Source organism: Carassius gibelio, chromosome A10 (genome assembly GCF_023724105.1).
Source record: "Carassius gibelio isolate Cgi1373 ecotype wild population from Czech Republic chromosome A10, carGib1.2-hapl.c, whole genome shotgun sequence".
Taxonomy (NCBI): Eukaryota; Metazoa; Chordata; class Actinopteri; order Cypriniformes; family Cyprinidae; genus Carassius; species Carassius gibelio.
This window is the reverse complement of record NC_068380.1, coordinates 12,487,714-12,509,751: the sequence shown is the minus strand read 5'-3', so window position 1 is coordinate 12,509,751 and position 22,038 is coordinate 12,487,714. Positions and strand designations below refer to the sequence as shown.

General features: G+C 36.2%; 1 protein-coding gene across 4 annotated transcripts in view; it reads left to right on the top strand.

The window, feature by feature from the left end:
* LOC128021211 (microtubule-associated tumor suppressor candidate 2-like) overlaps positions 1-21,513 on the top strand; it is a 50,668-nt gene extending 29,155 nt beyond the window's left edge. The window contains exons 4-15 of one of the 4 annotated variants that reach the window (XM_052608250.1): positions 130-336; positions 10,666-10,824; positions 13,679-13,777; positions 15,848-16,122; positions 18,103-18,169; positions 18,269-18,483; positions 18,568-18,673; positions 18,769-18,842; positions 18,912-19,010; positions 19,091-19,210; positions 19,650-19,739; positions 20,591-21,513. In XM_052608250.1, the coding sequence (XP_052464210.1) occupies positions 130-336; positions 10,666-10,824; positions 13,679-13,777; positions 15,848-16,122; positions 18,103-18,169; positions 18,269-18,483; positions 18,568-18,673; positions 18,769-18,842; positions 18,912-19,010; positions 19,091-19,210; positions 19,650-19,739; positions 20,591-20,893 (1,814 nt within the window). In that variant the 3' untranslated portion in view covers positions 20,894-21,513. Of the gene's footprint in view, positions 1-129; positions 337-10,665; positions 10,825-13,678; positions 13,778-15,847; positions 16,123-18,102; positions 18,170-18,268; positions 18,484-18,567; positions 18,674-18,768; positions 18,843-18,911; positions 19,011-19,090; positions 19,211-19,646; positions 19,748-20,544 lie in introns of all 4 variants that reach the window. The other 3 variants (XM_052608248.1, XM_052608249.1, XM_052608247.1) reach the window with 3 other exon arrangements.
* The last annotated feature ends 525 nt before the right edge of the window (positions 21,514-22,038 follow it).

The window sequence follows — 22,038 nt, the reverse complement described above, 5'->3', positions numbered from 1 at the left end:
GCATAGTTGACCTCCATATTGACATATACTAGAAAAACAGTATGTGACTTTTATTTCCCACAACATTTTTTTCTTTTTTTCTTTTTACAAATTGAATTGAATAATAATCATAGTCTTCTTTGCCCTCAGATCAAACAAAGCCAGTGGCGACTGGGTTAGCTGCTAAATCCCTCCTGCCGAAGCCAGCTCAGTCTGGCCTGCGTCCTCCCGGTTACTCGCGCCTCCCGCCGGCTCGTCTGGCCACCTTTGGGTTTGTTCGAAGCTCTAGCGTCTCCTCTGTGTCCAGTAACCACTCGACCGACAGCACACGGAGTGACCCCTGCCGCCCCACCTACCGTAAGTTACTGAAACACAAACACGCATGCATTCAGATTAATAAATGTAGAATAAAATGTACAGTGGAGTCTGAAAGTCTGTGACCAAATTGAAAATATGTAATATTTTAAAAAAGTAACATTATGAAATATTTTAATATATTCTAAAATGTAATGTTGTGCAAGGCTGAATTTTCAGCATCATTACTCCAGTCTTCAGTGTCACATGATCCTTCAGAAATCATTCTAATATGCTGATTTGCTTCTCAAGAAGCATTGCTTATCATTATCAATGTTGAATATATGTGTGAAAACTGATACATCTGTTTTTAAGGATTGTCAGTTGTCATTGAAGCAAAAGGCATTATGATATTCATGTAATATTTTCATTTGAATGTATTAAAATATAACAAATTTAAAATAGAAGCATTTTCACTTGTTGTGAAACATCTGTACACTCCACAGTTTTATATACCATCTGAAGTGCTTGTAGCTGAGTGTATTGTTAAGCGAGATCCCTGAAGTAGTTTACATAAAAGGGTAATGCTCCACTTTTTAGAGTTAATTATAATGCTATTTGCATCATTTTATTAACTCCACCTACAAGCAGCATGCATGTCCCCTTTCATTAATATATTGTGCTCATAACTACTTTGCTCTTATGTGATATCATGGGATATTAAGCACAATAGACCAAAAACACAGTATTTTTTTTTTTTTTTTTTTCAAAACCAGACTTTTCTTTCAGTTGGTCTTTGCTTTAGGTCATGAAAGAATCTTTGTGTTTGATCCAAGTGGGCTTCTTTCATAACTAGCTCCGTGAGTCAACACGAATAATCCTCAGTTTGATCAGAGCTGCTCAGTTCTGCTGAAGTAGATTCTAGTCTGCTCTTAGAAGGGGTTGTCTTTGAATTGTCTTTTGATCGGCATCTGCGTGCACCGCATGTGTTTTGAATACGACCTACATAAGTGATGTTGGCTGGTCTTCTCCTGGTAACAGCTGACGTGGCTGCTTCAGATTCTGGCATCCAGAGTTACATGCGTCCCTAGATGAGTCATGTCATCAAGTCTTTTTTATTCTGAAATCACTCGGGAAGAGGAATCCCTGACAGTTCACAGTCCTGTGTGTATGGAGCAAACAGATGCATGAGAGAAAGAAAGAGGGAAGGAGTCGGTGTGCCATGTTCTGTGCATTGCAGTGGCCCCAAGACAGTTTTATATACATTCATTTTGTAGACATGTATTTTAAAAACGGACAACATACTTGTAAAGTTTGTTTAAAATGCTAAAACGTTATATAAAATGTTGGTAACACTTTATTTAACAGTGTCCTTGTTACACATGTTGGATGTACTTACCGTATTAATAATGGTATATTATGCATAATTACAAATAAACTTACAGTAAACCAAACCTAATCCTTACCTATAGCTAAGCACATGTTGTTAATTAATATTACTCTGTAATTAATTATATATTTAACACTGTGTTAAGTACACCTTAAAATAAAATGTATTGAAAATGGTTTATATAACTAATTAGCAAAAAGTATGTCTTTATATATATATATATATATATATATATATATATATATATATATATATATATATATATATATATTAGGAGATACCACCGTTTGATATATTGTTATCTAAACCACGACATGCAGGCATTATTAAGTGTCAAAATAATTTGGGGGGCACTGCAGATGTAATTGGGGTCATTGCAAACAGTGTTTTGTATCTACAAGATTTCTCACATCATTTATCTCACCATAGTCATGTCTTGACACACTGTGAGTCTGTTGTAGAACTCATTACTGAAATTTCCATAGCGAAGCTCGTTATTCTTCATTGAAATTAGGGCTTAGGGTTCCACTCTGTGTTCATATTATTCAGTACAGCTGTGTGATCCATACTTGCAATGCATTAACATATCAAATCTGTTTATAGCCATCATATTTTCACAATCCTTCCACACTATGTAATATGTAAGTCAGAAGTGCAAATGAGTGTTTCTCTCTCTCACTCTGAAGTGTTGAATGTGCTACTGGGCTGATTGCTGGTATTATAGTATAAGTGTATGAATTTTATGAAGAGCCTTTTCCCCCTGTGTCATTATCACCTGTCCACTTAGGTAAACAAGGGCATTTGCAGAACGTACTGTATGTATATGTTACTGGTATAATGACTGACTGTTGCTTTAGGCTCGGTGTTTAATCAGTTTGACATATTGACCTAGGATTCCTGAGACTGGATGTCACAGACAGTTATCGATTTCTCAGGTCTGACTGATTTAGGCCAGTCGCTTGTAATTGGCTGAATTGGAGAGCGTGAATAATGGTGGCAAATGCTACTGGACTTATTAAGCTGTCATTAGTGTTTGAGCTGCTGGATAGGTACAGCTGCACGTCAATATTTGGCTCTCATTTTCATCCTCATGTAGAGGCAGCACAGTAATTGTTTTTTTTTAAGAGATTAGATCTGTCACATGGCCTTTGTTAGTCTCATGTCATGGCTTGATGTTGTCTGAAATATCGGAGGAAACTCTTAAAGGGATAGTCGACCCAAAGAAACTTAAATTTAAATTTAAATTTGATCATTTTTATGTCATTCCAAACCTGTATGAATTACTTTCTCACATGGAGAACATTAATAGATATTAAGTGAAATGTGAACGCAGCTCTTTTCCATAAAATGAAAGTAAATGGAGAAGGGGAGCTCTAAAATGTAAGGATTGGATTGAGAATTTTGTTATATGCCTTTGTCATTATATATATATATATACACACACACACAACACTAAACCTAAGACAGAAAAAAAACTTTATCAAAGCTCTCTCTCTCTCTCTCTCTCTCTCTCTCGCCTTAATAAAGTTTTTTTCTGTATTAGTTTTAATGTTGTTATTACTGTATTCATTTTTGAATCTAATGTTTATAAGAATTATATAAAATGATTATAATTATTGTTAATATTTTATTTCAGCTTCATTTCTTATTTTCAAAAACAAAAATGTTTTTAACAGTTTTAGTTTACAATAACGACATAGTATAGCAGAGATAATATTTTAATGAAAATACATTAAATTCTTAATTTACTCTGTTTCTCATGTAAAACTATATCGTAAAGCTTCAGAAAACTTGATTTTAATGTTTGTCCACATCATTCAATTTATTGTCTGGAAAAGAGCTGCATGTCAACAGAAAAAAAAGAAAGTCTTAGAATTTTGGAAGTCTTAGGATTTTAGATGTGTGGTAAAAAAAAAAAAAAAACAACAACAACACAACTGTATTTTTTTGGAGAAGTATTGCTTCAAGAAGAAGTTAACAATTATATCTTACAGCTATAACTATTACAGTATATTGTATACAGTAAAGGCATATAACAAAATTTTGACTTTGTCCTCTTTGTATCAGTAGTGAATGACTACTAGCAGGCTTTTATAGCCACTGTGCTGAAAGGCAACACTCCGTTTGAAGCTGTTGGCTTCTGACTGTGAGCTTCTGAGAAACCCAGCATCATCTGACCTTAACAAAGACCCAGACAGAGTTTCTTTATATAGAGAGATTGCAGTCCCATCTTAACTCTCAGAGCGAGCGCAATAAACAATGCTGTTTTCAACTATTTCAAATATCACATTTCTTATCCTTCTCTCTGGCTAGTGCAACAAATCCTCTTTTTTATTCTTTTTTTTTTATCTGTCTTGGTGTAATTCATCTTTAGAGATTGCTAACTGTCAGTTTGTTGGTGTGAGCTCCCAGCTTGCATGCAGGATTGATGGATGTGATCTCATGCTGCAGCCTGGCGGAATTAGGCCAAAAACTCTTAATTCTTGCTTTTTCTTCTTCGTCGGAGTCTCAGTTCACTGTCTAAAGGGGGTTTGTTCAGTGACAGCCTCTCCTCGAATATGACTCATCCTCTGGTCTCTGGGATATTTCAGATCTCCTCAAGTAAAATCGCCAAGAGTCTGAACTTTCAAGTCACAAGCTTGAAGTTGTTCTAGTTAAGATGCTTATAAAAAATACATTTCATACAGTGTGCAGTAACACTATCAACTTGAGGCACACTAACAAGATCCAATCTCAGATGTGACCTTTGCAGCAACAGCAAAGTAAATAACAAGCCGAGGAGATAATAGACACAGTCACATACAGTACATACTCTACATGCCTACATTGTAATGCAAAGACAATGACCTTCAGTCAAGGTGATGCTGCTTTTATTGATTTTTCATTTGTATGATCTCGCAATTCTGATTTTAGTGTTACCAACATTAGTGTGCTTGGATTGGTTTGTAATACACACTACCTAGTCACCCACAGATTTACTTCTCTAACTAGTGAACTGCTAATTAGTACACTTGTAATACACCCTACAATATATAGTGTATATTAATTGTACAGTACATTATATATTAATTGATAGGATACTACCTAGTATTCCAGTTTTGGTAGAGTATGAATTGTAATAATTCTGTAGAACACTACGTACATACCTATTTTGCTCAATTGCAGTACATGTTACCATTTGCACATGACATAATATTGGCCCCATCTCATTTTGCATACTCATACTATCCAGTTATAACAATTATTACATAAAACTAGAACTGTAAACACATTTTGTTATTATTATTATTATTTTCTTCATTTGGTTTGAATAGATGGCTAAAATAACTGAAACTGAAGGGGAAAAAAATATGTAGGCATTTGAACACAGCAAAATGACTGAAACTTAAACTACAGTTTAAATAAGAATTAACAAATAAAAATTAATTAAAAATGTTAATAAGAATTAAAATATTATATCAAAGATAAATTAATATTACAGTTAAATATTATTTACAGTTTGTATTAACATTTTGAATTAGATTTTATTTGTATATTTTCAAGTTTTAGTATTTTTTTTATTATTATTTACTTTTTTTTCATTATGTTTTCATTATATTTCATTATGTTTAAATAATTTGTTTTTGATTTTATTTATTTTAAGTAAATGTAATACTTAAAACTTATACTCATGTATTTAGTATCAAAGGAAACATTTCCAAGTTTGTAATCTAATATTTATATTTTATTTTATTTCATTTGGAGAAAGCAATTTTGAAATAATTTTAGTTTTAGTTAAAAACAACAACAACAAAAACACTGGTAGTGAGTCAATATTAGAGATTAGAACAATCTTTAGAAAAAAAAAAATACTAAAAGTGAATTATCCAAACACCATTTGCATGCAATTTTAATGTACTATACATTGTGTTATTTAATCTCACATATTATTTTGGACAAGGATAATGCATGTCTCATAATTTAATACTTCCCAGTTTGTAATTTAAACACAATTCTAGTTCACTACCTCACTACTGCCGTTTTGTATTACACACTTACATGTGTGCACTACACAATCTAGTCTGAAAAGAAAACACTTAGAAGAACAGAAAAAGTGTTGGAAGTGAGGTAAGGGAGTGAAGGGAGGGAGGTGTGAGAGCACAGATGCCATCGCTCCAGCCCATCTCTGACTCATGCACACTGCTGAGAACAGATGGTCTTCACACAAACATGCACACTTACACACACAGAAACATTCTCACACACTGAAGTATACACTGTTTCGCTACAGGTTTGTTGTGTCTTTGTCTCATCTGTATGTATATTGAGTGTGCTTCTAAATCCCGCATCTCCCTGACTGTCAGATTTCACATTGGGCAGTCTGCTCTGGGCACTGCTGACTCACACACAGATTGACCCTGCAGCGCGGAGAGATGCTAATGAACTTTTTCTCTGTTTTTACCCATACGGGCTGTCGATATACTCCTGCCTTCACATTATGCAGCTGTGCCATCTAAAGCTCAGATAGGTCAGATTCAGATGTATGTGGCCTAGATCTAGCTGCATAGTATTACTCTTAAATATTAATATGACACAGTGATGATTTTGAATGGCAGTATACCTGTCCACATTAGGACTGAGCTGCTCACTCCTCTTTGCTAACCTCATAGGAGCCTGATAATGATGTTCTGATTACCTCACGCCTAAATCCCATTCTGTCTATTTCCCTGAAAGCTTTTATAGGATTTTTTCTTTAGATGAAGAGTCAGACCAGGCTTTCCTTTCTCAAAATCCCAAGCAATCTTCAGTTCTCTGTTTCAGCAAGCTTCGGTTTCCGTTATCCCTCTGAAGCCTCCCAGAGAGAGAGCAAGATAGAGTGTGTTTCTCAGAGCTCTGCCAGGCATGTTTAGTGCTGCTTCTGCTATTCCAGTCTTTATTTCTTAATTAGAAAACATTAAACTTCAAGAATCTCTATCGTGGTCAGCGTGATATATAAAATGTAGATTCTCAAAGTATTTCAGTGCTTAAAAAAAATTAAGAAAAACCCCAAACAATAGTGCACACTACTAGTATCGCACACTGCCTAATCAGTCTTTGCAACATTTGTTGGATCCATGATTGAAATACAGAGGGTCGACCAGTTATGGTTTGATCTACTTTTTTGGCCTGAAAAAGGTTAAATGCTCGTCCCTGTATTTTTGTGGCAACTACCCAGTGTTTTAGTTTTGTACTACTCAACATCCAGAGCACACTTCCCTTGATATTGTTTTATCAATACTTTGTGGTTTTGTACTTCACTATGCTACATCATACACACTGCCTAATGTTCAATTACACACTACTTTTTCTTACTAGTACTGTACTATATAGAACACACTGCCTATTGCACATTACATTGTGCCCTAATGCTTAAGTGCACACTACCATGTGTGATAGTTTTGTACTCCACTTTCTAGTCCACACTACTTAATGTTGCATATTAGCGTATTAGTGCACAACACTTTGTGATTTAGTACTGCACTACCTAGTACACACTACCTTATGTCTTACTGCATGCTACTTTTGAACTAGCACTACGTAGAGCACACTACCCAATATGCCTGTATTTTAGTGCACAGTGCTTTGTGTACTCACACCGTACTACACTACTTAGTGCACATAACATTATTTTGCATTGCCTTGTGAACACTATGCTACCTAGTGTATACTACATTTTATGTATTAATGTTATTTGAATTATCACACTACAGAATATGCATGTTTTTGTAGTGCACAATACTTTTGTGCATTTACACCGTACTACAATACAGCACAATCTGTAATTGTGTGCACTACTAGTACTTGCAGTACACTATCTAGTGCACACTACATTTAGTATATTAGTAGTGTACTATGTAGAGCATACTGTAGGTACACAATATGCTAATTTCCGTGCACAGTACTTATTTCAGCCTTTCACTACAAAATTAGTATTTTAATGTACTTGTTTTGTACAACACTATCTAGTGCACAGTTAGCATGATATCGTTTACTGCACGCCATTTTGTGATTTCACACTCTGTTAAACTATGTAGTGCACACTATCTAATGTCCTGCTGCACACTACTTTTGTTCTAGTGCTGTGCAATATGCAAATATACTTGATATGCAAGTTTTTGTGCACAATACTTTGTACAATCACACATGCCACAATACAGTGCACACTACCTAATGTCCTATTGCATACTACTGTTAGTGCTAGTACTCTACTGCTGTAGGTGTAGGACACTACCTATTGGACATCGCATAAAGTCTGAATGTTTTAGTGCACACTACCTAAAATTTTACTTTTGTTGTTCATTTTGACCCATCTGTCCACTTCCTGCCAGCAGTGCTGAGCAGTGAGTCAGTATGTCTCAGGTCCTTATGGTATTGCTACTGAAGTGGCACCCATCCTGACATATGGCTGTGAGTGGAGGGGCTGGATTTGCATAATGTTTACCTCCTGACATCCTCGGGAGCACCTCTGATGCTCTGTGCTTAATAATGCATTGCAAGTGTGGTCTTTTAATGGGTCACTGCTGTGTTCACCAGGCATGATTTTTCATTCTGATTCTCTCTCTGTGCTGTCTAAATGTTACTAGAATAGGAATAGCATCTGCTCCCGTCACATTTCAAACATAATGTTTTTGCTCCATCTCTTCTAGAATACTTTCTTTGCTTTCTTTCCTTGTTCTTTCACATTACGTATGTCTCAGCTGGCCAGGAAACCAGAAGAGAAGTGCTGATTGTTTGGTTCTGCCTGCTTCACAAGCTGAATTTTATCCACACCAGCACTGCATTAAATTAGTCTTCTCTTATTTTTGCATTCCTTTCTGGTGCATTGTATGATAAATGATTCAGCTCACACTGAATTGTATATTTTTATTACTCATGTTGGTTGAACATTTGTCTTCATTATGATCAGCATTTTAAATTCAGCATGTGGGAATTGCTTCATTGTATTTCCAGAACCTTAAATCTATGTGTGTGTATGTGTGGCATTTTATTTTATGAAGATTATTATTTATTTTTTTAAGAAAAACTAATGTGATTTTTGACCATATGTTCCATGTTTGCCAGTGTTTACTGGCCAATTATTTTTGCTAAACTAAACAAACATTCAAATCAAATTCATTCGAGATTTCCCTTAATTAAAAACATATTAGTAAACACTAGAAAATGATAATGATATAAACACACCTGCAGATAATAGTTGGGTTTAGTGTACAAAAAGTATTTCGCATATCTGAATGGAAATGTTCATTGAACTAGAGAGAGAGAGAGAGAGAGAAGCTAAATCCCTTAGCATCATAAATCAGAATGTAAATCCTGTAATTGTCTCTACAATGTACTGCCAGTTATTTTTTGTCACAGATAGACTCTTAAACGTTCAGAAAATACATTTCTTTATAAACTGTTGTTACTGTTACTGTTGATTCCATTCATCAAACTCAGACATTGTGTTACCAAAGTTATTAAGATATTTATTTTAATTTAATTTAATTTATTGTAGTTGTAATTTAAAGGACCTTTAAACTATTAATTTAAGCGAAATCTAAATCTAAATCTAATGTTCAATTCTGGAAAATAACAAAATAATTTCTTCCAAATTTTGTAATAGAGTTGCAAACTTTTCTGTCCGTTTGCGGAAAAGGGTAAATAATATATATATATATTAACGTTTTTATTTTTTTGTTTATTTTAATGTATTCATTTATTTTTATTACTAAATTTAATAATTGTATACCATGTTCACGAAAAGTGATGCATACAAAATGTGAGGCTTTCCACAGTCTTTTAATTGCAGTTATTTGAGGTGCTCAGTATGATCCATCCCACACAAGTATAATGCTCCCATCATTTGAGTGATTATGTAAATCCAGAGCGCTGATGAAACTGGAACATAAATCTTAAGGATTGAGTCTCTGTGCTACTAACCCAGTTCCACACAATGCACACAGTTCACTGGTTCTCACAGAGATTTGACAGAGAATCCACCAATGAGCAGCGAGGTTTATTTCCCAGCAGCCAATCAAACGCATCTCTCGGCTGCTCTGCACCTCAACATCTCGTGCTGCAAGAGTTGGAGGGCTGTGTGGCACTTCCTACTGTTTCCAAAGCTCCGTCTCTGCAGCCAAAACTTTGTCCCAGATCTTTACCACCCTTATCAGATCACCCTCAACCTGCATTTACCACAGTATAGCCTTACCATAACTGAAAATAAGTGATTCTGTTGTGTGGCTGTGTTTAATTCCTTTTGAATCTATTTGAATTAATGGCAGTTGTTGGTTGCTGTCTCTAAATATCTCCACAGGTTACATAGAAGCACTAAAATATGGTATTTTAAACCTCTTATGACAGTGTACTGTCAACATTTCTGCATCTGTCTGCTCTTTTCTGTTGGTGGAGTCCTCTCTCAGCACTTTATAAATCAGAGCGATATCTGTGGCAGAGCAGCGTTATAAAGACTCCCGAGAATGGTCTCGCCTTACAGTCTGAAAGTAAGCTAAAGTAGAGAGGAAAGTGTCTTTCAAAGGACAAGTTATATAAAAGTACCTGTGTGGTTTGTGAAATCAGTTATGGCTTGTTGAATAGATGCTATGTCTTGAGTTTTTTCTTTTACGTGGCAAGTACTCTTGTTTTATTGCAGTGTTTGGTCTTATTGAGCCGTGCTGAGGTTATTGATCAAGCATAGAGTGGGATGAACAGTTGGTCTGGGTTCAATTGTGGGGTTAATGAGCAGTAAGATGAATTCTCATCCACCACAGATGATGAATAATGTGAGATGAGCACAGTCTGATTAAGCATTCACAGTAAACCAGGGAACTAGACAATGGCCTGCAGTATTCAGTTTCTAAACTACTGTATGATGCACAATTAATTATATGCAGTTCAACTGGCAAACAAAAAAAGATACATTCAGAGATTTTCGAAGCAAACTAATATTGATTTGTATGGATGTGCTGGGTGTGAAGTTTGGCTCTTTTTGGGGTAATTTTCAGGTCCCAACAGTGTAAATGATGAGCAACCACTTCACCATGTCACCACGTCGCCTCCTGAAGATGGATCCAGAGCACTGTGTCACAGCACCCCTCAACCCCCCAGCACTCCTGCACCCAAACGCCGCTCCCTGCTGCCCCCTCCTCAAAGCTCTCCTGTGGGTAAGTGGACCGAACCTTCATATTTTTAGCCAGTATGCACTTCAACGTGTATACACTAAATGAAGTATGCTATAAACAAAACTAATTGCATTAGAATACAATGTTATCTTCAAACAGTACTACAAGAAGGTTGTGTTTCAAGAGGTTTGCTATAATAGAAGTACTTGTTTCAGCTAGTATGCATTATGCACATATGTACTCCAGCTAGTGTACACAATAAGAATGGACTTCAAATAGTTTATATTACAGTTTGCCCTTCGATAAATATGCACTTCAGCTAGAATGTACTGCATAAAGTTTGTTTCAGTAAGTTTACACTCTAAAACATATATACGTAGTATGCTAGTAGTTATTTAACCAATATGCATTTTGGTGAATATGCACTATAAGATGTATGCATTACATCTAAAGTGATCTTTAGTACTACAAACATGTTTAAAGAAGTATGAGCTACAAGAGGTATGCACGACTAGAAGTATATTTCAACAAGCATGCATTACACACATAGAGTGTAGACTGTGTTAATGAATTTCAAATGATACTTAACTTTCTGATAAGTTTGCATTTGTTTCTGATAAGTTTTCATTTGTTCTCCTATGCACTACAGAAAGTATGTGCTTAATTATGAATGCACTAATGGGTGTGAAATTCTGCTAGTTTGTTTTTCAATGAGTATGCATGACAAGAAGTAGTGTACGCACTAAACATGATTCATTCAAACAAAATGCACTACATTTAGAGTGATCTTCGACCAGTAATACAAGAAGCATGCGGTTAAACAACTATCCACTACTAGAGGTATTCATTTCAACTAGTGTGCATTACACAGCTATGTACTTTATCTAGTAAACACTATAAGAAAGTTTAAACCAGGTTGAGTGTATTTCAGATGGATCACCAGAATACAGAGACTACATGCTTTCTGTAGCACCAGGTGTGACCTGTCAAATGTCTTGAGGAATTCTCTGATATCAGCTCCAGTTTGAAGGCTGACCTCAACTATTGCACCGGCACACAGCTGAGCGCGTACTTGTCAGGCTTAAGTAAACAGCACTACCACCCTGTCCATGTCCTCTACAGAGTCATTAATCTCCTCTGCGTGTGTGAAAAATGGCACAATCCTGTTGGGGGACATTGCAGCGGTGTATGCTAAGTATATGCTAAGTACATATTTGTGTAATGCAGAATGGTTGTAAAAAAAAACTTCTAGTAGTGCAAAGCTCTTGTAGTGCATACATGTTTAAACACATGATTGCTGTACTACTGGTTAAAGATCACTCTAGCTGTAGTGCATCCTGGTGGCATGAATCTTGTTTAGAGCATACTTCTTGTAGTAAATAATTTCATACACTTGCTTACAATCACTTATTTATCTCAGCTCAGTTAGGATGATCATTTAGAAGCGATCATCCAAGTAAAGTCTGTCCAATCAGAACTCGCCTGTTCTCATTTAACCAATCATTTTGCTCCTGCCTAAAGCATAATGAGGCTATCTTTTTTCTTTTTAACCTGTCCCCCTCTTTAGTGTTGTTATCAGTTCTGTCCCATTTTCAATGCCACATTTGCTGATCCTTAACCACAGCTCTGAGAGTGTATATCTCTGCCTGCTGCTTCCCTCTTTGTCATCCTGACAAAATCTCCAGCACCCTGGAGGCACAAAACGGCTGCAAGGGGCAGCTGGCCCATCATGGACTACCGATCTACTGTTAGCATGCTGTCTAGGTAGTGAGTGATGACAAAATACATGAGACCCTGCTGCTTGAAAACAGTTCAGAAATGCTGTCCAGTTCTCGCATTACTCACATGGATCTAAGGAAGCAGAATTTATAAAACATCGGCTGTACACCATCATACTAGAGTCTAACATCTTCACATGCATCCACTGATGATGCAGCGGTGTCTCTGATGCTGTAGGTGCTGTCTCAGCATGGGGGTGGAGTTGGCAGTGGGATCCAAGGGAGGAGGGAGTCCATTGGGATTATAGGAGGGTGTCTATGGCTGTCTGCTACATGTTGAAATAAGCTGGCAGTAATTAGGTGCCCTGGGACCCCGGTTGCAGTGTGATGTTTGTGTGTGCACTCTGTTTGGTGAAAGTAAGCCAAAAGCAGCAACCCCAAAAACATATGCACCCAAGTGTTGTGAGATGGAAGATTTGAAACAAGCTCCGATCCCAGCAGCATCTTCAATCGTTTCCTGTAATCCCATATGTGTTCAGGCTTTATTATGAAGACTGTAAAATTATATATATGTATATATATATAGTGTTATGATATGTTGATGTTACTTGATATCTTCAGAAAAAATCAAGTTAAGTTTGCTCAATATATTACATTTATGAAAATTGTAATATACTAAGTTACCTTAACTGCCATTTTTGGTTTTCAAGTTAAGTTAATAAACCGAAATGTGCAGTGCATTATTATCGTAATATTCATTTTAGATTATTATGTACATCAGGGTTATTACTAGAAATATTGTGAGATGAGTAATATTTTATTATTTTATATATTTAATATATTTACACTCTGTTGGTCCACGGATGCTTGCAGCCTCTCAGAAAGTCATATCGTCCAACCCGTGTGGCAAGTGGACCCTAGCAGCTGCGTTATTTTGTGGTTGACTGCCTCTTATTGGAATCGATTCAGGCACCGCCGAGACCCTATTATGACTCAATGGAAGAGGAGAGTGATACGAAAAGAGACGGAAAAGGGGGTGGTGGTTACTGTTGCGAATTTCATTCTTGGATTTGTACTCCTTTGCCCTTTATATGCTTCCTGAGTGTATATCTTTAATTCAGATAATCTCCTGAGCACTGCCATTAACTCCTGTAACCGATGTCCTTCTTTATCCATAGCATCCCGTAAGGAATTCCAGAAGAGTTCTGACAGCACCCGTTCATCTCTGTCCTCCCCTAAGAGACTCGCTGTAGTGTCTCCTAAACCACAGTCTCCAGGTAACCAACCAGAACAAAGATCAACCCAAGATATTGCTTTCCTTTCAAAGTTGTCCCCTGCTGCTTTACAGAGCACAGTGTTTCCATTAGACGGCATCACACTGTTGGATAATCTCATCTGAATCTCTTATCTCCACTGTAACTCTCTTTTTTCTCTCTCTCCATACATACACACACACACACACACACACACACACACACACACATACACACCAACATACAATGAAAGAGAACTTCATATAGGAAGTAATCAGTGTGGCCACTAGGGTCAAGTTCTGCTGTCATGTTGAACTAAATGAAGCAATTTTCAGTATATAGTCACCCAATCTACCACAACAGTAAAATTATGGGTTTTAGGGAGTCAGACACCCTAAATAGAGCTTGAATTCCCCTAAAGGACATTGAAAAAAATTGCTGGGTTTCTTGAAAAATTTAAACATGCAATGTCAGGAGGCTACAGTGCATCTTGTCCGCTTGCTGTCATTGTCTTCCTGATGAGCAGGGAATCGACTCCCTAACATCATTTTCGCCCACCTTGCTTCCTGAAAAAGCAGATTTTCTCTTTGTTGTCATAGAGACTGATTCTCAGGCTAAAGATTAAGTCACTCTGAGAGACTGGCGGTTGGTTTGTGTATGTGTGTGGTGGACTGGATTGTCTTGAGTCAGTATAATGGAAAAAAATATATTTATTTAAATGAATATCAGTTTAGTACAGGAGTGTGTTTATGGTTACTGATTTGATTAAAATTAAAGCTCTTCGATTTTGACTTTGTCAGATATCACGAAGATTTTCACTATATACTGTACATTACTGCAGTTATGTTTTTGAAAAAGGTTTCTTATGCTCAAAAAGGCTGCTGCATTTATTTAATAAAAAATGCAGTAATATTGTGAAATATTTGTATTAAAAAATAAAATCATTTCTGATATATAAAAAAAAGTAATTTATTCCTGTGATCACTACTGCAGTTTCAGCTTCACACGATCCTTCAGAAATGATTTGAATGTGAATTAAATATAATCATGATGCTGCACCTTTTTTCAGTATTCTTTGATGAATAGCATTTAGTAATCTATTTAAAACATTATAAAGGTTTTTATTGACAATTGTGTCCATGCTGAGTGAACGAATTAAAAAAGAAAAGCTCCAAATCTTTGAAGGGTAGTGCATCTCCACATTCCTATGCAGTCTCCACTGTACATAGCACAGCTATAGCTTGCTAAGAGGTTAATTCAATACCTAATACGTCAGTAAAGGCCACTGAAAAAAAATGTGTTGCTAGCCATTAACAAGCAATTTGCTTGCACACTCAACACTGAGGACAGCAGTGACTCTGTCATAGCAATTAGCAGCTCTGAAACATTCAGTCTTTCTTCTGAAGATTAGTTTGTACACTAATGATAGCTGTAAATCATCCTGTCATTACATTTGGCTCAATGTGTTTATGAAATTTATCATTGAATGAATGCTAACACGGCTGCAGTTAGCAAAACATTAGCTGCTGTTAGCATTAGCATGAGTGTTTTAGGTTGCTTGATTAAGATAAATCACGCCTTGATTTTACTTTTCATTAATGCAAAATGCTTGATTTTGTCAAGTATACATTTATTTAAATAGCATTAATTGATAATGTCTATAGATAACTTCCATGAGGGCTTCAACTGTCTTTGTGTGACTAATCAGTATATCCTTTGTAATGCAGTACATTTATAGTGAATAGGAAGTATATAGAGTAACATTTTTCCATTATTTTATTTAAACTATAAGATTTGTTATGATTTGTTTAGCCACTGTTTCATTAGCTTTGGGTCACAAAGCTAATTTTACATAACAATGAATAGCCTACAGTCTTTGAATAGTCCCTTTGCCTATAAATGATTCAAGTAATCCAGTTAGGTATAGAAATTATGGTAACGCTTTATGTAAATTATTTCATGGTTGTTAAGCTTACAGGACTCTCTGGGGTGTCTAAGCATTATGGAGGCCATTTTATTAACACTGTGCCGTTCTGAGATGAATTTAATGAAATTGATTTTTTAGTGCTTCTTCTTTCATGTCTCCCTCTTTAGTCCTACAGAGGCAACAGAGGGCAACAGGGGCAGTCCAAGGCTCAAGCATGCAAATTTTGCCTCGTACTGGCTCTCTGGACCCAGAGAAGAAAAAAGATGAAGAGCAGAAAAAAGAAAAAGAGCTAGAGAAAGTAGAGAGGCCTGAAGAGTTGCAGCGCTTGCAGGGTCGGTGTGAAGAACAGGCCAGGCAACTACAGGCTCTTCAGACAGAACTAAAGAAAACCAGCATGAGACTGGAGGTCTTTGTGATCTGCACTCAGCACTTCTCCCTCAAGGTATTTTATTAAAGATCACAGGCAGTTAAAAATGTATTTGGCCACACGTGCATTCTTCATTATTATTATTACTTTACAGATTTTAGAATTATTTAAATAAACAACTATTATATTTTATTATTCAAAGTCATAAAAACATGACATCATACTATATCGACACATCCTTTTTTTCAGTATTATTAATTTGTACATTTTAGAATTATAAAAATCATCACAACAAATATTTTATTATTAAAGTCTTGAAAGCTATTATAACGTATTATATTATTATATTGTCAAACATACTATTTCTTTATTATTTTTACAATACATATAGAATCATAATAGAGTCATAAAACTATTAAATATATAATTTATTTCAATTTAATATTTTCATTATTCATAGTCATAAAAGACATCATTATCATTTTTGAGAATTAATGCAATAAAGATTGCTGGGGTTTTTTTTTCTAAATGTATTGTTTTTCAGCTGATACAGTATGTTCTATCTAACATGATTTGCAGCACACTAACTACAGCAACATCCCTTCTGGTACAAACCCTGCGATCAAATAATTTGCTCAAGGGCACAGTGATTTCTATAGCCTTCACATTTCATCAAACCATGAGATGTTTGTGTTACCTTGCCAAAGCCTAAACCACTAGGTTATCACTACTGAAATACTGCCGCCTTGAACTGACACATCCATCTCAACCACTGGACACTCAACAACAACAAAAACACAAACTACAGCCTTTATCTAATATGTCATGAATGTAAGGATGAGGTAGCTGTGAGCAAGAGCAGACCGTTGAATCACATACACAGAATCACAAGCATATCGCTGTCTGCTAAAAAGGAATTACATGTGTTGCCATCCATATTTGTAATTGGCCATGGATTAAAGCATCTGCTAAATGAATAGATGATGTAAATAAAGACATTTTTTAGAAGTGCAGTGCCCCCTGCTGTCCATTAGTGAATGACTGGCTTTAAGATTCATCTTGCAGATGCACAGTTGTTTCTGAAATGCCTCTGCAAACTAACTCAAGACAAATTTAAAGAGGTCAATGTGGGGTCAGAAACAAAACGGCTTAAAATATACATCCAAATCTAAAACCTTCTGCCAACTTCTCCCACACCTGCCAACATGAAGCATTTTTAGTTTCTATAGTGCATGTGTTATTTCTAAATGCTTTTCATACTCAGGGTTGAATACTATAAATTTTTTCTGTACTGTCAAATGCACACAAGAGTGATAATGTTTCTGCAGAATTGCATCAGTTCTTTTTTTGTTATATTACATTTACAGGCATGTCTATGTGTTTAATAATGTTTGTCAGTTTCAAACATAACACTGTTTGGGTTTTTATATGTTAATGTTATTTAGGCCGTAAAAATAATACTAAATGCAGTATGCAGTACTACAGTATGTAGTCCACATTAGTCACTACAAAAGCAAGTATGCAATGAAAAAGTATAGTGTTTGTTTTGTGTGTGAGGGTACATTGGAACACTGTTTATAGTTGTGATTATTTAATTATTAGTTAGTAAAATCACAAAAACCATGAAGTATTTGGGCCGGCGTAATATATACATTTCTGAATGTTTTATTTGTTGTTTACCCTAATATTGTTGGGACCAAATGTCTCTACAAAAATGGTAAATCCTGAAATCACTTTCATTTCAGAAGCTAGATCAATAAACAGCAGATAAATAAATGTAATAGTAATTATAATTAATATTATACATATATACATACTGATAATAAATATGTATAAATAATGAAATCATTCAGAAATAAGTAATTCACAAAAAATGACATTTTTAAAATGCAATGCAAAAAAATAAAAACAAAATTGGGGTGGAATTAGGAAATAGATATAGAATTCAATGCAAAATCCCAACCATGATAGAAAAGTTTATTTAAGTTATATCATATTTAATTGTTATAAGTGTATCTGAGTAAATGCATATTTGTATTTGTGTGTTTGTTTCAGAATGAAAGTGCTGAGGAGAAGGAGAAAGAGTTGACTCAAGAACTCAGTCGAATTCAGCATGAAGTGGGTGAGTTCAAAGAGGTTTAATTATATGTGTGCCCATAAACTACTAAGACAAAAGCAGGTTTTATTTAAATCCGTCTTCTCTGTTCCTCATATTGCCCAGCCTTTAATGCAGCTCGCTGGGAGGGTCTTCAGAAGGAGAAGAGAGAGCTGGATGAGTGTTTTGAGAGGGAGCTGAGAGAGTTACAGGTGCAGCAGGAGTCAGAACTCGTGACCTTAGAGGAGAACCTGAGATTACGGCACGCTTCAGACAGAGACCATCTCAGAGCGGAGCACCAGTCAGAGGTGGAGGAGCTGCACACACAGCACCAGGAACAGGTCAGAACGTCTGGCTGAGGATGCTGGGAAATACATTTAAGATGGCATGAATATGAATATTTTAACTGTGTCTTTTGTGTTTAGATCGAAGAGTTGACTGCCAACCATGAGGCTGCCCTTGAACACCTGAAGACCATGCACAACATCACAATGTCAACACTGCAGGAGGAGCATGCCAGGACCATGAGGGGTGAGGGTCCACTTAGTAATACCACTACAAACCAGCTGGCAGAAATGTGGAGAAGAACTCAAATTCTGTATTCCATCTCATGTCATTTCTCTTAGACTTAAGGAAAGCCCATGAGCAGCAAAAGGCGAGTCTAGAAGAGGACTTTGAGAAACTGCGCCTCTCACTTCAGGTGATTTGTTTACTAAATCAAGCTACTCGTCCAACGCGAATTCATTAGTAACAGGAACATTTTCTTTAGGACCAAGTGGACACTCTGACTTTCCAGAACCGGACTCTGAGAGACAAAGCCAAGCGTTTTGAAGAGGCCCTGAGGAAGAGCACAGACGAACAGATTGTGGTGTGTTTCTTTAAGACATTAATAAAGGGATGCTTGGATATAGACACAATAACACTGAGAGTGAGTAAATGTATTTGCAGGATGCACTGGCCCCGTATCAGCATATTGAGGAGGACCTGAAGAGTCTGAAGAAGGTTCTGGAGATGAAGAACCAGCAAATTCATGACCAGGAGAAGAAGATCTGTCATCTGGAGAAAGTGGTAAATGGGTGTGCAGACAAAACACACTGTGCAGGAGAATTCTGCAGTTTAAAGTGAAGAAAAGGACAGAGTTCCCCCTCCACTTCACACCTTGAAGATTGTTGTATATCGTGTATTGTATTGTATATATTCTGTACTGTGTTTAGAAAGTCCATTTTGTTGTTATGTTACAGTATATTATTTATGATTTGGATATTGAATCAGTTTCCACTTTAAAACCTTCTTTTTCCTTCCAGCTGTTTTGGACGTTATATTATTTATAATTTTGGAAGTCCATTTTAGAGCTGCTTTTTACTACTTTTTCCTTTCAGCTTTTATGAATTCTCATTGTTTTTTTCATCACATAAAACACATTACAGTCCCCTGTTGTTCAAGGAAGTGTTGAAGTTTGTGTGAAAATTTAATGTCGAGCTCTGTGTTCACTTGATCCTTCGAGCAGGCCCAAAAGAACCTGTATCTGGAGGAGCGGGTCCAGGTGCTTCAGCAGCAGAACGAAGACCTGATGGCCCGCATTGACCGCCATCTTGTTGTGTCAAGGTATGAATTTGAATTAAAGTGGTAGTTCACTTAAAAAATGTAAATTAGCTGTAAATTGACTGAAACCTCAGCAGTGGATCCTCTACAGTGAATGGGTGCCGTCAGACTGAGAGTCTAAACAGCTGACAAACACATCACAATAATCCACAACTGATCCACACGACTCCAGTCAATCAGTTAACATCTTGTGAAGTGCAAAAACTAAGCATTTGTTAGAAACAAATCCGTCATTAAAACAATCGAAATCCTAAAATATGACTCCATAATATGACTTATTCCTCCAGTGAAAAAGTAATCTGGCCTGAATCAGGAGAGAAATATGCACAGATCAAGCACTGTTTACAAGCAAAAACAGTTCTAAACAAATAAATCGGAGGATTTTGTGAGTGTGAGTGGACAACACAGTATGAGCTTTGGAGGAAATGTTATTATGTGTTCCTGTGGCTCAGTGGTAGAGCATTGTGTTAGCATCGCAAAAGGTTGTGGGTTCAATTCCCACAACTAGTACACATACTGGTGAAAAGAAAAACGATTTGATTTCCACTTCACAAGATGTTAATTGATGGGCTGGATTATTGTGATGTTTTTATTAGCTTTTTGAACTCTCATTTTGACGGCACCAATTCACTGCAGATGATCCATTGGTGAGAAAGTGGTGTAATATCAAATTTCTCAAAATGTGTTCTCTTGAACAAACAAACTCATTTACATCTTGGATGACCTGAGGGTGAGTGAAACAAGGTCCTGCATAGCCTAGACTTTTGACTAATCCTGATTGTTTCTTCCTGTATTTATAGAGAATTGTCTGAGGAGAATGCAAACCTTCAGGAGTATGTGGAGAAGGAGACAAACGAGAAGAAACGGCTGAGCCGCAACAATGAAGAGCTGCTCTGGCTTCTCCAGACGAGTCCCCATCTGTCGCCTTCCTCTTCTCCCATCCACAGAGCCTTCTTCGCCGGTCCTGATAGCCCTCCATATCATTACTCTCCAGGTCCAGGGACCCCCACACACACCTGTTCTCCTGGCCCCTGTACGCCGACTCACAAGGTGGTGTCTCCGGCCCCAGGGACGCCCACTCTCAGAGGCTCACCAGCAGCACGCTCGTCCCCTGCACGGATCCCAAACGCCAACAATTCACCCAGATGAGCGGAGTCTCAGCTGCATCAGTCGCATTGCCCATTTTATGTTACTGGTGTTCAGGCCGCACGTTGTTCTTTGAAAAACGTCAAGTTCTATATATGAAGATTTTGTCAATCCCAACTGCCAGAGCCTATGTCCCTTCCGTTTGTTGTCTTTGAGGCACGAAAACGTTTTTTGTCTCAGATGATTGGACTTCGTAAACACGTAGCATCAGAATGAAAAAGTTAATGATGCTAATGCTAATGCTAATGATGTGCTGCCAACAATGCTTGGTGTGCATGGAGGCAGGACCATTGTTGTGTACACAGAAGTAACTCGTCTTTGACTCTTAAACATGCTGTTGGACTCCAAAACTAATGTCTGTAGTTTCTTCTGAATTACATAAGAGAACTTTATACAACAAAAAGCACTTTAGGTTTCTGCCCTACTACCTTCCTACAGATAAATGCACCAGCATTTTTTGTGATCTGGTTTATTTTTGTATAAGCAATATAAAAAAAAAATAAGATTTTACAAATCTCCCAAGTTTTGATTCAGAATGTTTCAGATTAGTCAAGACATATATACAGGAGCACTACGGTATCTATAGGATATCTATCTTATCCCCATGGGCAATTTTTTTTTTAAGCATAACTTAATATATATATATATATATATATATATATATATATATATATATATTTACAAACACAATACCGTTCAAAATGTTTGGAGAAATGTTTTAAAAAACATTTTAAAGAATTTTTCTTTTTTTAATGTTTTTTATGCAGACCAATGTTTACTAAAAATAAACAATACAACAATACTATTATGATATATCTTTACAGTTTAAAAGAACTGTTTTCTATTTTAATATATTTTAAAATGTAACTTATTGCCATGATGTTAAAGCTGAATTTTCAGCGTCATTACTTCAGTCTTCAGTGTCACATGACCCTTCAGAAATCATTCTGATATGCTGATTTGGTGCTCAAAATCATTTGTTATTATTTTATTTTATTTGAGAATTTTTTTTTTCATTTATTTATAACAAATCTAATTTATTAGACTATTGAAGTCTTTTAAGTCACCAATAATGCATCATTGTTGAATAAAACCATTATTTTCTTTAAAAAAAAATTCATAAATCTACCCAAGCTTTTGAATAGCAC